Source organism: Atta cephalotes, assembly GCF_000143395.1.
Source record: "Atta cephalotes unplaced genomic scaffold scaffold00013, whole genome shotgun sequence".
NCBI classification, from domain to species: domain Eukaryota; kingdom Metazoa; phylum Arthropoda; class Insecta; order Hymenoptera; family Formicidae; genus Atta; species Atta cephalotes.
The window spans coordinates 5,279,511-5,299,602 of NW_012130077.1; the positions used below are offsets into that span (position 1 = coordinate 5,279,511).

General features: G+C 31.9%; 3 protein-coding genes and 1 non-coding gene across 4 annotated transcripts in view; 3 read left to right on the forward strand and 1 right to left on the reverse strand.

Moving 5' to 3' along the window:
* Positions 1-491, forward strand: part of LOC105617592 (protein yippee-like 1) — a 4,544-nt gene extending 4,053 nt beyond the window's left edge. Inside the window, exons 3-4 of the mRNA XM_012199149.1 lie at positions 203-311; positions 402-491. Of these exons, the coding sequence (XP_012054539.1) occupies positions 203-311; positions 402-491 (199 nt within the window). The remainder of the gene's footprint in view (positions 1-202; positions 312-401) is intronic.
* A 2,825-nt stretch (positions 492-3,316) lies between these two features.
* On the forward strand, positions 3,317-4,842 carry LOC105617593. Its single transcript, XM_012199150.1, has 5 exons — positions 3,317-3,348; positions 3,529-3,875; positions 3,952-4,223; positions 4,346-4,577; positions 4,670-4,842. Exons 1-5 carry the CDS (start codon positions 3,317-3,319, stop codon positions 4,840-4,842), a joined length of 1,056 nt encoding a protein of 351 aa, XP_012054540.1.
* Positions 4,843-6,434: 1,592 nt separating this feature from the next.
* Positions 6,435-6,506, reverse strand: Trnac-gca. Its single transcript has one exon. It is a non-coding gene; the product is annotated as a tRNA-Cys (tRNA).
* A 3,092-nt stretch (positions 6,507-9,598) lies between these two features.
* Positions 9,599-20,092, forward strand: LOC105617594 (ankycorbin). The gene is made up of 15 exons (XM_012199151.1): positions 9,599-9,813; positions 10,632-10,966; positions 13,654-13,930; positions 14,059-14,307; positions 14,518-14,942; positions 15,151-15,406; positions 15,799-16,745; positions 16,994-17,065; positions 17,221-17,724; positions 17,958-18,358; positions 18,577-18,915; positions 19,048-19,139; positions 19,238-19,392; positions 19,645-19,715; positions 19,931-20,092. The coding sequence occupies exons 1-15, from the start codon at positions 9,599-9,601 to the stop codon at positions 20,090-20,092; spliced, it is 4,500 nt and encodes a 1,499-aa protein (XP_012054541.1).

The window sequence follows — 20,092 nt, forward strand, 5'->3', positions numbered from 1 at the left end:
TTAACGTTTTAGTTTTAGTTTAATTAGTTAGTTAGTTTAGGGTTAAGGTTAGTTATTACTTTCGTTGTTGTTGTTGTTGTCGTACGTACTACGTAGTATAGTATATATATATATATATATATATATATATATATATATATATATATATAAAATGCAAAACAATATATGATAGAAATGGAAAAATGATAATTACGTTATGTAGGGTGAACGTAGGTTGCGGCCCCGCGGAGGAACGAGTTCTGTTAACTGGATTGCACGCTGTCGCTGATATCTATTGCGAGTGCTGCAAAACCACTTTAGGATGGAAATATGTTAGTTATCCGTTATCTTAAATTAGTCGTACATAAAGAAAAAGTTTATGATGTTTACGATGTTAATAATTGTCTACTGATATTTTTTAGGAGCATGCGTTTGAATCAAGTCAGAAATATAAGGAAGGAAAATTTATAATCGAACTTGCCCATATGATCAAGGAGAATGGATGGGAATGAAAAGCAGGGGGAAATAGAAGAGTTCCCTGTGCCTCTCATCAAACTTTTCCTGATGACGCCTACAACGTTGTTCTAATTGCAATGTACGGCCCCTCTCTATTCGAACCACCAACGAAAGTCTGTGATTTCATTTGTGATTTATAATCTTAGTAATCTTCGTTTCGGACAATTCAAACACAACATCGGTTTGCTTCTGATCAAATCGAGCAAGCAAAGATATCGCGGCGATCTGTATTCGTCGGTGGACACATCACCAAGTATTGTAAAGAAATTATTTTTCAATGGAAGAAAAAAGTAGAGTAAGATGACAATGTCAAGTAATGGTGGAACATGACGATGAAGGTGCCATGGTGGAAATAGAAAAGCGAGATTGCTCGGTACGAGCAGTGGGGTGCCCCCCCTCCCTAATTTTGATTCATTATCTTTGTAGACATTGCGTGCAGTCGTGTGTCGACACTGAATGTGTTAAAAATTAAACGTGCGGGGCACCCCGACAATCAGTTTTATCTGTTTTACGCACCGGAACAGCGGAAGTGCCACAGACTTTGCTGGACTGATTGCCTGCCTGCCGCGTCTGTCATTGGAATTTCACTGCCGATATTCCTAATATTAATTAAGAATGCTACACCGTATTTAGACGGCGTAGTGATAGTCCTAGTTTAGCATACATTATAGAGTACTAAAGCCTATATTACATAATTATAGGACTTCATGGATGTAGAAAATAGGAATGAATAAGAATAATGAAAAAGGCAAGAAGACAGGAAGAAAAGAAAAGAGAATTTGAGTGAATGAAAGTGTGAGAGAGAGAAAGGGGGAGGGGGGGGGAGGATATAAAAGAAAGTCTGGTTAAATGTGTACATGTTTGGTTTTATGTTCATCATGCCTGCCAAACCGTCTGTTTATCTGCCAGTTGCCACTGTTATTACAGTAGGATCGTATTGTAATACGTTTACGTTTTCATCGGCTGAATAGAATGTGGCGTGATCGAAGTTTTTGTTGTAAAGTTTTGAAACTGCGCCTTCCTTGCGTGCGTGTGCGTGCGCGCGCGCGCGCACGTGTGTGTGTGTGTGTGTGTGTGTGTGTGTGTGTGTGTGTGTATGTGTGTATGTGTGCACGCAATATATCTAAAATATAAAAAAGGGTGATTGTGCTCGTTTTCTTGAATATCTCAATATCGTTCATAAATATTTTATAAGATCCAACTGTATTTACAGATTGTTAGTAATGACAGTCGCGATCCTATAAAAAGATAATTTCACTGAGGATTGAACTTTATCACCAAAACTTTCGATTACACAAATTTGCAATCGAATATCTATAATAAAGTTGTCGCTTCTTCTACTACGTTGATACGTTTTTGTGCAATGTAGTCTTTACGTGAGAAATTTTTTCTCGGAATATTAATTATAGAGGCTGTTTATATACGAATGTATTATTTGTGCTATATTCCTTGACAAGCTCTTCCGTTGCTATCTTCTTGTTACGATTATTAAAACGATGATTAGATAAAATTCATAAACGAGTGCGCTTATTAGAAAATCGGATAAATACAAGTTGCGTCTATACATGATGCTTAACGAACCGATGATTAAACAAATTGTATAAATTGTTGTTTAATGATATTGATCGTTAATTGTTTAATTAACAGGAAGGTAGCTCTGTTGTATTTATTGCATCAAGCGATAATCTGTTTATATTGTATAAAGTATTTTGAATGATATCCTTGTGACCTTTGTTAGCACTGTTTTCCACTAGAAAATTATATGTAGACAGATCATACGTTTAGCTTTCAAGTGCATACATATGAAAGTGCAGTGTATTCGTGCAGCGTATGTAGAAAAATGTTTGCCTATCTATCTGTTCGACAGATTGACTGACTGATCGTCCGAATGAATGAATGAACGAATAAATGAATGATTGTGTCGGCCTAATATTCACGCTGTCACTCAAAGAGTACTTTTTATATTAATGTGCCGATATCCTTATCCGCACTCACCTTTTCGGAACCTTGTTAAAATGTATCTATCAACACTAACTCTGTAGTATTCAGCCTCCACAACTTCCACTATCACAAGATTTTGCTTTGTAAAACGTGTTCTTAATAAAAGGAAAAAGAAGACACAAACTATTGAAGATAATTTGAATGTGTTTATTTAAATTTTATAAGATAATTATATAAATAATTATAATTATTTATAAGTATATAAATTTATATATATAAATTAAATATAAATTTTATATAGATGTATAAATTTAAAAAATATATATAAATTTTCTTATTACATAAAATATTTCTCGATAAAAGTAAAAAGATAAGTCAGTCAGCCTGGGTGCGGATATAGATGCGCAATTTTTTGAAAAAAAGATTACAAAGGAAACCTGAGAGGTAAGTCAGCACATTAATATTTCAGTCCACTTTTAATTCTCGACATAATTTTCTAATTTTTTTATTTTTTAGCCTATATTATTTACAAATAATTAATCATTGAAATCTTTAGTGTTCAATTTCAAATGATGCCGCCTCGCTTTTCGCGCATGCGCTTTTCATTTTCAAAGTTGCCAACGCACGACGTTGTGCGCTACTTGCGCTTCCACTAATACATTTGTGTAGGTGCACTTATGTATATATACACGTGCATGTATGTTGGATGACAATGGATTTCTCCACGGTCATTTGATCGTTTCCTGTTAGCGTTAGGTTCTTATGATTGTTTTTTTTTGTTCACTTTTTGTTTACTGTGAGCAAATTTTTATTCGTCGTTATTACTTGTTTATTAAACACAAAAGTTAAGCTAAGCACACTGCCTATTATTTTAAAATTAATGATGAAAAACGCAAAGGCCAAAAATTCAAGGTAATCGAAATCGTGAAATTTGTAATGACAAGTATATAACATTTTGTATAATTACATTCGCTGATTATGACGAGGAGTTTACTTTTATAAATTATCGAGATAAAGCGTTGTATGATTTACATTTCTTTTAAAATTACAAATTATTGTATCACATTTAACTTATAATACAAACTTTTGCAGAACGTGCTCAGGACGTTTCAGCGATCATAGTGGATTGTTCGACGTTGTCGTTCGACCAATGTTACAACAGGGACATGAGGGAGAATTATGCAGTTGGTTGAAAGAAATGAGTTTGATTTGCACAGTTTCCAACTGTCCTCATGCTGATTGTAAAGGACGAAGTTTAATATGGAGCCCTGCAAGAATCGTAGACAAATATATTTGGTCTTGTCCTGACTGTATGAGAAAACAATCCATAAGGGAGAAATCTTTCTTTTTTGGAATAAAGTGTGATCTGAAAATGTGCCTTCAACTGATATTAGGATGGTGTCAAAAAATTCCTTGTGACGTTACTGCTTCTTATTTAGGTTTTTATATTCATATAAATGTTTCATAATAATCAGGATGTTGTATGACATTAAATGCATGTACATGTCATTGCAGATGTAAAGAAACATGTTGTTAGAAAGATATATGAGCGATGTGACGAAGTTTCTGCAATCTATGTTAAAAAACATCCAGAGGATTGGTTATTAGGCGGTGAGGGTGCAATATTAATTGTGGATGAATTTCCTGGTGGTTATATGATGGAGCATCAACCAGATATAAATTCTGCTAAGAAACGTAACAATAATTCACACACAATAATATGTGTCGCAGAAGCAAATGCCATACCACCTCGCATATGGTTACATATGATTGAGGCTATACCAGAGGTTAATATTTTAATGGAAATTATTTTAATTATAAGAAAAATAATTATATCAATATTATTCTATTTAGACTAATTACCATTGTCTCATTACTTTAAATTATTTAAATTGTATAATTTTTGTAGCTACAAAAAATGGACAAACTACAAACAGGAGTCGATAAGAGTAACATGGTAAAAGAAGCTTTAAAAGAGATTACAAGGCATGCAATACCAGGAAATTATATAGTAGCAAATGATCGTGCTCGTTGCTGCAGTTATGAATCTTTACGGAGTCTGAGGCAATATAAAATTGTCAGTGTCGAACAACTGCAGAAGTTTGATCCACCTGGTAAAAGTAAACTCCTCAACAATCTCGGTAAGTTAGTTTCTTTAACATAATACTTTTGTATGTTTATCTCTATGTACATAAGTAGTTTTCGTGTAATTATTTTCTTTCTGTATTTTAAGAAACGATTTGGCAAAGTGCTATCGAAATATGTGAAGAAGTTCAAGAAGCTACTCATACATCAGGCCAACATATCATTGCTAGGCATTTGTGGAGACAAAAATTTGGTGCATCACCTTCTACCGCGTTTCAAGATATGTTGAATCATATTGCGGAATATTATCGATTTTCCTAAGGTTAGGCACAAATATCAAAATCTCTTTAGTATTACGTTACTATTGTTGTTCTATATGACAAAATAATATTATATTTCTTTATTTCTTTATTTCTTATGACTATACATTTACAAAATGGATATCGAAAACCAATTTAAATATTTCAGATTATATACAAGTTTTACAAGTTGCCTTATTAGATTAAATATAAATATAAAGTGTGTGTGTGTGGATATACATGTATTCCACAAAACTCATTTTTATTTGTAGATAGTAAAATGTGAATTATAAATAATTATATCATTAAGTCTTCCAAGTATTATAAGATATTACTTATTATGTAAAATTAAACTCTGATAATGATTGTTGATATATTAGAATTATATAATGAAGAAAGATGAGTTTGAATATGCTAAGAAAGCGAGGTACAATTGTGAAAAGTTAAATCTCAAAACATTTTATCTTTAATAATGCTAATATTGGCAGAAATTATATATGTTAAAAGACTGACATTGATTCTATTAATAGAATAATAAAAAGTATAAAATTAAAGTAATTTTGAATCCAATAGAGCAATATTAGTGTAAATATGAAATTGTAATAATACGTATAGTAACCACAGGATACTAAGTATTATCTAAGATGAACCTTTTATTTTTCTTAATATCTTCAAAAATATTCAAAGACGCACAAAATTAAATTTATAATATAACTTTATACATCTATATTTTTTACATTTCTCTATTTTAAAATTACATTTTGAAATTAAGTATTTTCTCTATCTTAAAGTTTTTTTCTTAGCCTTCACATTTATGTAATTAATATAGAATGAGAAATCAAGATAGAAGACATTATACTATAATTTCATATGATTATAAGATTACTCAAATGTGAATAGCAAGAGAGTAGTGTAAGTGGAGATAATTGCAGAAAGAAAAATTTAGAATAGAAGAATTTGTGTATTATTTTCATACACATGTTTGTTATATAACATTCTTTATTGTTGTTATATAACGTAGCTTTATTGTTGAACATAATTTTATATCTATAAAAAATCAAGCAAATTTTGCAAGATTCATACTGTATAATCTGTTTACAATTTATCATATAAAATTATAAATAAAATTTAAAAAAATAAAAGTGTTATGCATTTCTTCATATATTATTCATTTTTCCCTGAAAAAATTTAAAAATATAGCTTATATAATCGTTTAAAAATTTTTACTTACAAATTAATTTATTTTTAACTATATTTTATTTTTAATTACAAATTAAATTTGTAATTGATAATAAATAATAAATAATAAATAATAAAAAAATTAAAATTAAATAAATAATAAATATAATAATTAAATAAATTAAATAATTTATTCTTATCTTTTGAGGAAAAAATATATATAAAAATATATATAAAAGATATTGTTATAATAGATAATATGAACTAAAATAAATGAAATTTATGTACATATTTTACTATACTATTTATAATATTTATTAAAGTATATACTATAACAAAATGATAAAAATTAAATTTGTAAAATTATGAATTTAATTAAATTATGAATTTTCAATTTGAATACATATAAAATAAAACTAAAAAAATAGATCCATGAGGGGGCACCCGGGTTTGAACCGGGGACCTCTCGATCTGCAGTCGAATGCTCTACCACTGAGCTATACCCCCCAATTGCCTAGTGTTCTTAGATAAATACTTTTCTATCAACAGTTTCTTATATTTATCAAATATATAATTGAAAACAAAAATTTCAATTACATACATATTATATTCAAAGTAACAATTTTATCCTCGCAACAGTCATTATTTATTAGATGGATCTCTTTACTTGGAAAACATTTTTTCAATCTTTATTTAAACAGCTATTTTTAATAATTAATTTTAATTATTTAATAATTAATTTTAATTTTATCTAAAACACGGAACTTATGAAAAAGTATAGTTTATAACACCAAAATTGTAATTTTTATTAATTAAAATATCATTGGTTTTTTATATTTCAATAATTTGTTAAGCTTTTCAAAAAATACTCTAAACTTGGTATTATTTAATTTTATATAATATACATTTTAAATTAAAATTTAATAAATAAATCTTTTTGTACTTTTGATAAAATAAATATGTTTTTGTTGACATATTTCCGAGACGCGGTGGTATCTAAGCAACCCTTACGTGAACTTGCTCGTACTAATGCAGAGCGTTCAGTGCGTTTCCCACCCTCTAAAGGCACGTTTCACCGTCGCCATAACGAGTCAACCTCGTGGCCGAAGTAACATTTGACAATCAAACTTTGACTTTTGAAATTTGGCGCCAAAATAATGAATAAACAAAATTTAGTTGCGTAATTGCTGTAATTTATATAACACGAGGTAAGTAACTACATCAAATTCATATTGAATATTATATCGACTAAATTCTTGCATATTATTTTAATATATGACATCATATGGATATCAACACATTTATAGCATAATATTGCTCAATTTTGCATTAATCTATTTTTCATTTTAATTTATTCATTTAATTTTCTCCTCATGCTTTATTTAACGTGTATTTAAAATATACGATTTTTTTTATTAATTATGTAAATTTATATTAATAACTTTTAATTTTTGCTTGAAATATATAACTTAATAATCTGCAAAAATTTATAATCGATATTTATATACATAAATTGAATATAAATTTTTAATTGATAAAGTTTTTAAGAATACTATTGCAGTGAATAAATATGATACAAGATCTCTTTTCAATAAAAATTAAGTTTTTTATATTTTTGATTAGATACAGTTTTTTATTATGCTCAAGTAATGTTATGTAAATTTACTCTCATGTAAAGTTACTCTCACTTATCGAGAAAAGTTAAAAAGATAAAAGAGAAATTATTTATGAATTATTAAATAAATTTTTTCATTTGTATGCTCTTTCCTACGATTGTTATTAAAAAATATAAAGCATAAGAATGTGAATAAATATTGATTCATTTGTTAACTTTTATAAGTAAACACATGTAATAATGCACTGTGTTTCGATCGATTGCCGATTTGGATCTCGTAAACAATAAACACGTGTGATATGTCGAAGGTGCATGTAACGCGAAAAGGCAGAGATGTTACGGTTAAATATTGACGATGCAATATCACGAAAAACGAAGGTCTCGGCGAATTATTAACGGAGCAATAACGATCGATGTGCGGTATGGTGAATTAACGAAATAACGATTTTCAGTCATTGCCGCGTTACGGCGCGAGTTCGTTGCACGTATCTATGTATGTATGCACGTATGTATAGGTACATCTTTTGCTCGAGGCTATGAACTATACAATGAATGTATAATGAAATCTTACTTACTCTCCCTTGCGCGGCTGCATCTAACCGAGCATCTAACATAGAAGCAATTTTTCTTCGGCAGAAACGATGAAATATTGATTTCGTTAATTATAATAACTGACGTAATAAGGTGTTTATAATATTTTGAAGAAGATACACAATTAACAAAATTTTGTTATTAATTTCAAGCAGGTTTTATTTATTTATATTAAAGATTTTAATGTGTCAATATCCTATTTGCGTAAAGATACTCAGATTTAAGATAAGCTAGAGATATCTGAAAACATAAGTTTAAAATTTATTTATTTATTTAAAATTGTTTACAAGTCGAGTTTTTAAAAATTGTAATAAATGTTCCTTTTATTGAACTTAATAAATATTAAAATTAACAAATATGATTAAGTAAGTTTTTTATATTGGCATCCAATTAATTCGTCATCTCTAACAAATACTAATATTAATACAATGTAAATATAAGAACATTGTCTAAACGGATGTAGAAAAAGAAAATAATAGATTTTATTCCATTAATGCCTTCGGGTCTAAAGGACATTGCATATCGCGACTTTTTAGTTAAATTAGTCCCTTGGTATTAATGCGATAATAATAAGAATGCGTTCGGGAAGCTACTATATTAGCGCTATTCGATATAATATATCATTCTATCGTTGTTTTACGTATAATGAATGATAAAGATAGAATGACACAATAGCGTTAATAGCGTCTCCCCGAACGCACCCTAAGTAATTTGCTTCGTGATGGCTCGTATGGCGATCAACGCGAGGTGAAGATTAGAATTTGACACGTGACGACCTTGCCGTGGTATCAGCCATTATGGTTCTTTATAGGTATTCTCGTGTTGTGACCGTTGGTTTCTATGGTAGCGAGTGACCTGGTCAGTTCACCACGTGGTCAGTAACTGAACTTTGATTTAGAATCGAAAATTTGGGTCGTACCTTAATGAATGCTTATTTTAGGATGCGGAGCATCGTTACAGATTTTACGGCAACGTCGTCCTTCACGCGTGCAGATACATAAATCAATAGTTTCATTTTTACGACAGCTCCATTTATTATCGCAGCATATTGCGAAACACTTGAAAATTTACTTATTCATCAACTTGTGTACACATACACACACACACACATATACATACGTGCGTGTATGTCTATTTTTTTTTATTTTGCATATGTTCATCTTATATGCTCTGTTGGCATCGAAGCCAAAGTCATTGAAATTTCAAACACCACCCCGTGTACGCCCGCAATGGACGTTTTCGACCGAATTTCTTTCAAGCACCGATCTACTTCACTACTCGGGTCAAGAGACTAGACGTCCTTCTCGGCGCGATGAGTTCGATCCGTCGAGAGGTCCGAAGATGTTTCCACGCGACCGGTTGGAGTAGTCGCGAGTAGGTGCCAGAGACGGGCATGGACACTAAGACTCCGCCGATTCCGCTCAAGTCGCAGGAGAAGCCTCAACCGAAAAAAGCGGATCGCGTGGCCGACGTGTCCTTGCCCCCGCTGACACCATATCCGAATCATCGTTCGTCCAAACACAGATCGTCCGCATCTGGTACATCGTGGTCGCAAGATCCACCTTGCGCTGTGCAGCATCAGGATCATCGCAAGAAGAGACCTTATAGGTAGAGACGCGTTCGATATTGATTTTCTTCTTGCTAACTACTTTAAATTTGCTCTTCTATTTTTGTCTACAAGTCAATCTGTTTGACGGACGGAATTCAACACGATATTTCATCAAATGATTGACGTTAGCCGAATAATACGTTCTTACAATTAGTAATGCTTATAATCGGAAATAATATTCTATTATACGAATAAATGAAATATGTGCGATTTTAATCTACAGACAGACTTTCATTGCTTCATACTCGATATCATTGTGTTTTCATTGCTTTAGATATTATGTTAATGTAATGTTTTTGTTCTTACTATTTTTATAGATTTTAACATGAATTTTAATTTATGAGATGCTTGTGAATTTTTTGCTCACTTTTATACCGATATGAACTTTTATGATCTTGACTAACTTATACGTTATATTGTTGCGGACACATCAGATCCACGATAACAGGATGCGATTTTATAAATAACTATTTGTTTTTTTGTTTTATTTTATTAGTAGATCCGTAGATATTTAATTTAGTAGATATTTAATTTCAGTACATTAATTTAGTTTATCTATTATATTTAAATTTGTTTTATACGTAACATTGAGGATGACCCGATCGGGTTCGATCGACATTTGTTATTTGTTATTTGCTTTAGATCATGATAATTATATTTATTTTCTTTATTTATGTTGTTGTTTTTTCGTTCATAGTCTTCCTAAACTTTTATTTTTAATTTTTATTATTGAACCAATGTTATGTGATGTATTATAAATTTTTTCTTTCATATAGATTTCCTTTTTTTTTCTAATAAGAAAAACGCACTGTTTCAGAGTATTACATATCGGCGCTACACCTTTAATGCACGCCTGTCAACAAGGTGACAGAGCAAGAGTGTTGAGATTATTGAAGGAACAGGAGGAAACGACCGCTTATAGAGATCGTACATTGAGAAACGCCCTCCATTATTGCATGGACGCGGGTACCGGAGGTGCCGTTGCCGCGGCGGCACCAGAACTGGTGAACGCTCCTGATGCCGAGGGACACACCCCGCTTCATCTCGCGGTCATCGCTGGGGACACTCAGCTGGTCGCGGTTCTTTTAGCGAACGGTGCCGACGTCAACGCTAAGGATCTCGAGGGACACAGTGTTCTCCATTGGGCCACTGGTACTTCTCTCGCTCTATTATCTCTAACATATCTTCTTTTTGGCCTGTCGCTATATATATATATATAGAGCACAGAAAGATTTGCTGAAACATTGCAATATTGTATGGTGGTTGCTGAATCATTGTTGCAAAATTCCAACAATGTTAAGATGTCCACTTTTTGTTATATTGCAACAAAACATTCCAGCAATATTGCAATATAATGTATTTGGATAAATTTTTTACGAAGACTCTAAAATAAAAACTATTTGTATACATATATCTCACTAACTTTAATTTTTCTATAAATCGTATTTCTAGTGATATGTGCTTTCCAAAAGCAATTTTTTATGATAAAACCATAAAATATTCCAATAAATGTAGTATTAATTCTGAAGGATAAATTTATTTATTTTTCGTAAAGATAGAGCATGTATGTGTGTGCCCTGAACAAACTACAAATATTATCCATATCAATGTAATAATACAGCTTGATAACTTAATCATGAATTAAGTTAATCGCAATGATTCTTTTTAATTCGAAATCACTCTGAGTCAATTGAAATCAATTAAAAAATGATGGTATGAAATTTATCGATAAAGTTCGAGCGTTGATTTATCCTTGCGTTCACATCAGCCATAAATACATCGATCATATACATAATTAATATTTCGATAAATCGTTTTCAGCGGTTTAATTGCTTATTATCTTATCCAATAATGATGCATTGATTGTATCCAAACTCGATATTATACAATCTTTTGATTTCATATTTAAAATAAATATAAAACTTAGCTAATGAAACGTGATCGTCATCATAATAGATCATAAATCAATAAATTTCTTATTTAAATATAAAATGAATTATATTAATTATTATATCATAAAAACGGCTGTTAAACTAAAAGACTATACTATATAAATATTGTAAAAACTTATATTATTATTATTGTAACAATTAAAGAATTACAATTTTGCAATGTTTGTGGAATATTACAAGCATATTACTGACATATTGCGGGCATATTGTTAATTTACATTTCTGAAATACCTCTGCAATATTACATTGCAATCTATAATATTGCAACATAGCAACAATATTGCTTCAATCTTCTATGCTGTATGAGTCTTTTAAACTGCACGAATTATTTTTCTCTTTCCTTTCAGCGTTTAGCTCTTTGCACTGACATGTTAACAAAACGTTATCTCGAGCATGTCATTTATTGTTATAGTATCTTTATTTTAGGCTGATTTACAGAAATTGTGCGTTTCATGGGTTATCTTCCTGTCCAAATCTATTCTTAGAATGCCTTCTAATTGACCCGTAATTGATCCATGACTGATGTATGATTAAGAAACTTGTTGAAGATCAGGAATTAAAGAAATTTTCTGCCTAGAAGCAGAATCAGTCATCCTCTGCAGAGATTCTCATATATGTATAAATTATGTTGGGTATTAAGTACTTCCCTGATGAACATTTTTCTCATAATTTTTATACGAATTGAAACATTTTTCAGAAATATTCAGAAATATTACATCATATTCAGAAAGTTTACATCTTCTCTCAGAACTTCTCATACAAGTGAATTCTGAAATATATTCTGAAATGTCTCATCTCATAATTTTTAAAAAGTATTTTAAAATTTTTTAGATTTTGTAACATTTTATCAGAAATTATATTTTAATAATCTTAAAAATCTTACGATATTTCATATTTAACATATATGAAAAATTCTGAGAAAAGAAATGTAGATTTTTTGAGAAATGTTCCAATTCGTATGAAAAATGTAAGAAAGTTATAAAATTATAGAGAAATTCTGAAAAATTATATAAAAATTCTAAGAATTTTGAGAAAAATTTTCATCACGGGTTTTTATTTGCTTACACGAATCAATATAAGTAAACAAACGTCATTTAATTTTTGGTCATTTTCAACAATACATGTTTTTTTTTTTTATGAGTGTGAACATATAATCGATATATATCTAACAAAACTAAAATAACGCTTGTACGCGCGCGCGTTTGGTTTCTTATACAATTGAAATCCAAGGACCGCTATTGTATGGTCAGTGAAAATGATCGCGATATGCTTTCTCGCGTGATCGCTAACGGACGTTATTCAAGACGACCTACTAACCTTCCTTGACCATTGCGGCACATTGTTTCCCCGGAGATCGGAAGGAACGATATCATCGGCCTGCATTTCAGCCTGTCATCCAACTTTTAAGAAAACTTTAAATGTACGATAGTGGACAGTTTGACCTTCCAAGAAAAAGAGGAAGAAAACAAAAATTGTAATAAAAATGAATTAAAATAATAATAATTAATTGAAAATAATAACGAAATAGAATAATAATAACATTAAATATTAGAATAATAATAATAATTGCAATCATATATACAGCTTCAGATGTTAAAGCTAAAACAAATTACGCGTGTACAAAGACTTTTTAAATCTGTAAATATATATTAAAATACAAAAGAAATCTAGATCGAAGATCTCAAGAAAATTCATTTAATAATATTATATTTGATAAATTTATCTCAGACTGTAATTACGACCTTCCATATTTTCGTTAATTACATGTATGTGAGAATAAATGATTGTACAAATCCAAAAGAATATCCAGCAGTATTATTCTTTTTCACTCTTCCTATCAAAATATTAAGAAATAACAAAAAAAGAAGATAAAAAAATGATTTTTAGTCTGTGGGGAAGCGGAATGCGTTCGATTGGTCCTCGCGGCCGGCGCGCGACCTTCCACCCCGGATTTACGTGGCGGATCTCCACTTCATTATGCCGCTCAATGTTGCGGTGCGGCTGCCACGGCTGAACTTGCCGTTCCTAAGAAGGTCGGCTTGAAAGTTTTACAAACACTTCTTGAATTCGGCGCGGACGTGAACGCGAAGGACGAAGACGGACGGCAACCAATTCTGTGGGCAGCAAGTGCGGGTAGCGTGGAGGCAGTATTGGCTCTAGCAAGGTAGACTCTTAAACGTTATTCTCTTCAATAGACCGCTTTCATTTCAGACTTTAAATGATATTTAAAAAAATAATGCTACAAAAAAATGAAGAAAGATTCGTTATTACAATTATTTTTCATTGATTTAGAGCCGGAGGATCGGCAGCCGCAGGTACTTCGGATAAAGATGGATTGACAGCACTTCACTGTGCAGCCTCGAGAGGCCATGCGAGATGCGTAGAAGTACTCGTCAACTTGTGCGGATCTCATCCGGACTATGTGGATGATAACGGTTGCTCCGCGTTACATTATGCCGCCACTTTAGGCCATGCGGATGCCACCGCTCTTATCCTTAAACTCGGGGCCGATCCCAATCGCCAAGATCGAAAGGGTAGAACGTAAGATTACCAAATTTCAATCTTAATTTTTAATCGGCCTTTTAGTAAAATAATTGATTACGATTTCCTCCCAGATAACAATTTCTTTAAATCGATATTCTACCACATTGTTGAATCATCAATCCTCTACATATTAGATTTCAATTATAGTAAAAACTAATTATAGTAAAAACTAAAAAAGTATTTTGAAGAAAATCTGACGTCTTTCAGACCAGCACTTTGTGCCGCAGCTAAGGGCCAGTTAGAAACTTTGAAGATTCTAACTCAGCATGGCGGGTCGCTTCACGCTAAAACTGTACGCGGCACAGGGATAGGACACGAGGCCGTTGCGTCCGGTAGAATTGAGTTGATAAAATGGTTAGCGAAAAAGAGACCGTCAACTTTGGATATCGCTACTCATGACGGCAAGATACCTCTTCATGTCGCGGCTTTGCACGGTTATCTGGACGCGTGCAAAGTTCTCTTGGATCATGGCGCAAGAATCAATGCGGTTCTTAGAACCAGTAAGGGTAATTCGATGACTCCTCTGGACGCAGCTCTTTATAGAGGACACAGAGACTGTGCGAAACTCATTCAAATGCATGGTGGTACCACAGCGCAGCAACTGAGAACGCATAAGACTGCACCTAACAAAGGTCAGATTAGGTGTACGCGTAGAGCATATGAACATTTGCTAAATCTAACTCGAAAACAATTGGACTGATGTAATAGATATTTTTTAAATAAATAAAATTGTCATAAATATTCATACTTTAAACATTAATATCTTGATATATATCCATCACAATATATTTTAGTAATACTTTACTATTATAACAAAATAAGTCATTGAAATAATTTTAGTTTTTACAGCAAAGGTCCGAATAAAACAGGACGAGAGTAGCACTGCCAGCGATAATAGTCCTTGTAGACGAGGTCGAGGGCACAAGCATCCCGAGCTATATTATGAAGAGCGATGGATAGAAAGAAGAACACGGCGAAAAGGTAATCTGAAAAAGGTGACTCGTCGGGACAGTCGGAGTTTTAGTGAGGAAGAAGTGCGTCTGTCGAAGATATCTTCGAAAAAGGATGATAGAAGAGCTCGAAGCGAATCCGCACGGTAATTGCCTCGGATATTGCCTCATTAATGCAATGCAAAATAATAGGAAAGGAAATGTAACATTTGAAATGTATTGTAATAAACCTTTTTTCTTTACATCTCACACAATTGATACATAAAAATATACTTATTATTTTTACGAGATATACTGGCATTTTATTTTTTATTTACAAATTATCAATAACGATATAATAATAGTTAACAGAACAACTTTTTCTTCTTTAAACAGTTATATAGCGAATTTTTAATAATAAGTTCTAAAAGAAATTTAGGTGGTTGAATATAAATAATAGAGATGGAAATTAGTTGTGTCATTTCTAAATGTCTCTTGTATTGCACTAATAAAAGTATCGATTGCATAGTGTTAAATTTTAAAATTATGTATAAATCAGTAGATATGACGATAATACCATCAATCACAATCTGCAAAAAAAACGAGGTAGAAGAATGTCAATGAGACATAAAGAGGAATATTCGAATTCATCGTTGGAATCAGATAGTTGCGATTATTCTCACGATGACACTGAAAATGGAGCAGCCAAACATTGGCAGCACGCAAAAAAACAACATAAGAAGGACAAAAGCTTTGAAACGGAAACAAAAAGTAACTTGAGAAAAGAATTAAATGATGACGATCAAAGCGTAAGCGATGACAGTTTAGAAGTGATTGTAGTGAAAAGATCATTGGAAAAAAAGTGTGAAAAAGTAGTATCTGGAAGAAGATCGAAGACACCTAGAGAATGCACAAAGGAGACAAAACTGACTAAAACGCACAAACGAAGCTCTAAAAAAATGTCTAAATCCAGCAAGTCGAAAATATTTGATAAGGATAAGATTACGGTAGATCGAGATGAATCACCGGACAAGAAAGAAAAAAATGTTGTAATAGAAGAGCCGAAGCATTCTTCGGTTGAAGAGGAAGAAAGTGGCAGCGAGAGGATAACAGAATCTCGATATCGAAGAGACGCGACAGACAGTACTAGTCAGGAAACCGTAGAGCAAGTGATTGTCACAGCAATGGTTCACAAGGATCAGATGCCTGACACTCCAAAGTCAGTGCAGAAAACTACAAAGAAGATGAGTTCTGATGTTTTGAGAGAAAGCACGACAGAGGAGAACACGATAGAGGAAATAAAGGAAATTTTCAAAGACAATGATTTTTTAGATAAAAGTAAGGTCGCATTGCCACACAAGACTAATACGTACGATACTTCAGAGGAAAAATTACAGCAAGTAACGCAAGAAAGTTTACAAATTAATAAAGAAGTTCAGGATGAAGAGGATAAAATAACGATGCCTATCAGCATCGAAGATGCAAATATAATTAATCAGACGCAAAGTAAGAATTTAAACGTAATAATTTTTGTTGCAAGTCCACACAGCACACTTTATCTAAGGAACATCCTTAGGATGTAGAATGTCCTATAGACGTTCTTTAACATATTTCTTGGAAGTCTGTGCTGTATAGGAAGTAAACTAAGTATTATAGCAATAATCTTTTAGTCATTGATCACATTTAGTCATTGAATTTAATACATTAATACATTAAATGTATTTGTTAAACATTGGCTATAATCTTCCTTTTAGGTAGGTTAGATACATTCGAGAGTGTAATACCGAATGACAGCACATTGTACGAAAAGCAAGAAGCAATCGAAGGTGAGAGATTTGATAAGTTATCCGATTTAAATATCTTCAAATCCGATTCTATTAAAGATTTATTCAATAAAAAGAAAGACAGTTTTAAAAATGGAAATGAAATAAGTATAAAAATACTGCAATTTCGAAGGATCAAAGAAATTTTACGGTTGCAGTAAAGCATATCATGGGTCCGAAGGAGGGGGAAAATGGAAAATTATTGATTTCTGAAGATTCGCAGCAAGATGGAAAAATTGCCACAAAAAAAACTTTATTAGACGATAAAGAAGCAAAGGCTTCAAAACAATCCGATGCGCATCAAATAAGCTATTTGAAAGAAAATGTCGAAGATGTACAAGCGATTTGTGAGGAAGTCAAAGATGCTGTATCAAAAGAGGACAAAGATAAATGCGACGATATCACAACTTTGCAAAAAATGCAGACGGATGAAACACAGAAAACAGAAGCATTAACACTTACCGAACGATCGACAGACGATGATAAAGAAAATTTAGATGATTCCGCGCGTGGAAAATCCGCAGATTTATCATCGACAGAATCGAGAATATCAACGCTGAACGTGGAAGAAAGTTTTTCTCCAGAAAGGACGGGTTCGCCACGTGAGAAAAAGTCGGAACATATTGAAAGAGACGACGGAGAACGATTAGAAACTAAAGCAGGTAAATTGCCGAAATAAATTAAATATTTAAATATTCAAAAAATTATAAAAACACAATTAATATATAATAACGCAGATATTAACGATTTAAATTTCTGATTAGCATTTAAAATATTACATAATTATAACTTATAATTGTCTCATTAAAAATAATGCTTGTAGCGATACTTTCAATAATATATACAATAGCGGTTTTCAATAAATAAAAATTTGTTTACCAAACAAAAATTTCAGGAGATAAAAATATTCGCTATATCGACGACAGTTCTTCGAGTTCTCCAAAGCTTTCGAGATCGACGAAAACGAGACAATCGAGACCATCTACGGGAAGGAATCTGAGAACAGGAAAGTCTTCTTCAAAGTCATCGACGAAGAGACACCCGTTTGAAAGTTCTGAGGAGCGTTCACTTCATCAAAGTGCGATAATCGCGGTGTTAGACAGCCCAGAATGGGATGAAGACGAAGTCGACAAAGAAATCAGGGAAGCTCTCGGAGAGGATATGGAACATGAGACAGAGCATGAAGAAGATAATGAAATTGGTGTAATGCGAGTTTTGCCGAGCACTAGTGAAGAAGAGACTCCTAACACAGCTTTGGGTGTATCTAGAATTTCAAGAATTGACTCTTTGCCTCAAGTAACTAAAAAACTTACTTATTTTAATCCTAAATGTGTTTCATATCATTATTAAATTTATACTTTTAAACATACGTTAATGCTTATCATATAGTATTTAAAGATTTTTAATATAGAAAAACATCATATCTTAATAAAAATTATTTGTTTTGTTTTTAATTTTACTTATGAATACAATAAATATTTAATTTAATATCGATCGAATATTATTATTGTTAGGTACAATCAACAACTACTAGCCGCTTAGTTACGATCGAAAATGCTGATGGCAGTCACCGAGAACGAATGTGGAGAAAACATCGTCGCGATAGTGGAGGTAGAGACAGTGGGATAGAACCAAGCCCGAGAATATCGAAAATTCCACGAAGACGAAACATAAGATGTTGTCCAAATACAGCGAAACAGCAAGCTCTCAATATGGAGACTATTACTAGAGATGTGCAAATTAGTTTGCGTCGTTATCACCTCGAAAGAAAAATTTTTTTCCAATTGATGGAATTGAAAAGATTACAGATTCGTCACGGTAGAGCAAACGAACATGTCTTAGTGAAAAGACAGGTAAGATTCTGTAACCATTATTAATATTGTAATGCGAATATAGAACGTCCCTTCATAGAAATCATAGAAAAAAGAATTAAACATTTCCCTATAATTATTATCGTTGATGTACATATTTCGCGAAATTTACAGAGCGATCTTTTTCAGGTGGATGCCTTCCACAAATCGGGAATGTCTGGACCTACTCTTGGCGTTGCAAAATATGATCGGCCATTAACGTTCAGGTTCAATTATTAAATTAAATAATTTTTACACAGAGTGTTTAATATTAATTTTATTAGTATAATTAGTGTAATTTAATACTACGAAAATGTAATTGTAGAGAATTCGAAGCATTTCTGTATGAGCAATTAAGAAGACTGCAGGGAAGACCAACTACTCCGAACTTTTGTACCGAAGCTAAACAATGCACGCAAAAAACTCATCGTTGTCATCACGCAACTAGCGCTTACACCTCTATTCCAATATATACCTACCGTATGTTAACATATTATCGTATTTGGATACAACACGCATTACTTTTGAGATATATTTATTAATCTATAATTACATATTTGAATATTTGAATATTTGAAGTATTTAATTAAAGATTTAAAGAAAACATTCTTGTCTTTTTTTGTAAATTATGTTATTGCTAAAACAATTATTCAATTTTTAAGCTTTATAATCGTTTATATAAAGCCCGAAAAGAGTCAGTTTCTGTAACGTGAATGTAGATTATAATTGCAGTGGGTGGAAGCGTCCCAGATCGAGTGGACCATCTTCCGAAAATAGAGAGTCGTGGCAGAGGACAAATGACGGTAATGACATGAAAAAAAAACATAAATCTGACTAATAACTTTGTTATAATAAACAAAAAAATATTATATATTGTTTAAAACTTAATCTTAATTTATGATTAAAATAAATATCTTTTGTTATCTCTAATGTTTTACACGAAAACTGCATATGTTATTTTAAATCTTTTTATATGTATATGTATATATATATATATATGTTATTCTTCGTCTTTTAGGTGGAAGTTACACACGGAGAGGAAAAGCAAGTGATTGCTCTTCCGACTGAGAAAATGGATCGTACCAAAAGATATTTCGTTACATTTACTGTAAGAGGTGAAACGCAAGACGTTGAGAAAGCTAAATCATCTTGCATACAAAGAAATGCAAAGAGTGTCTAA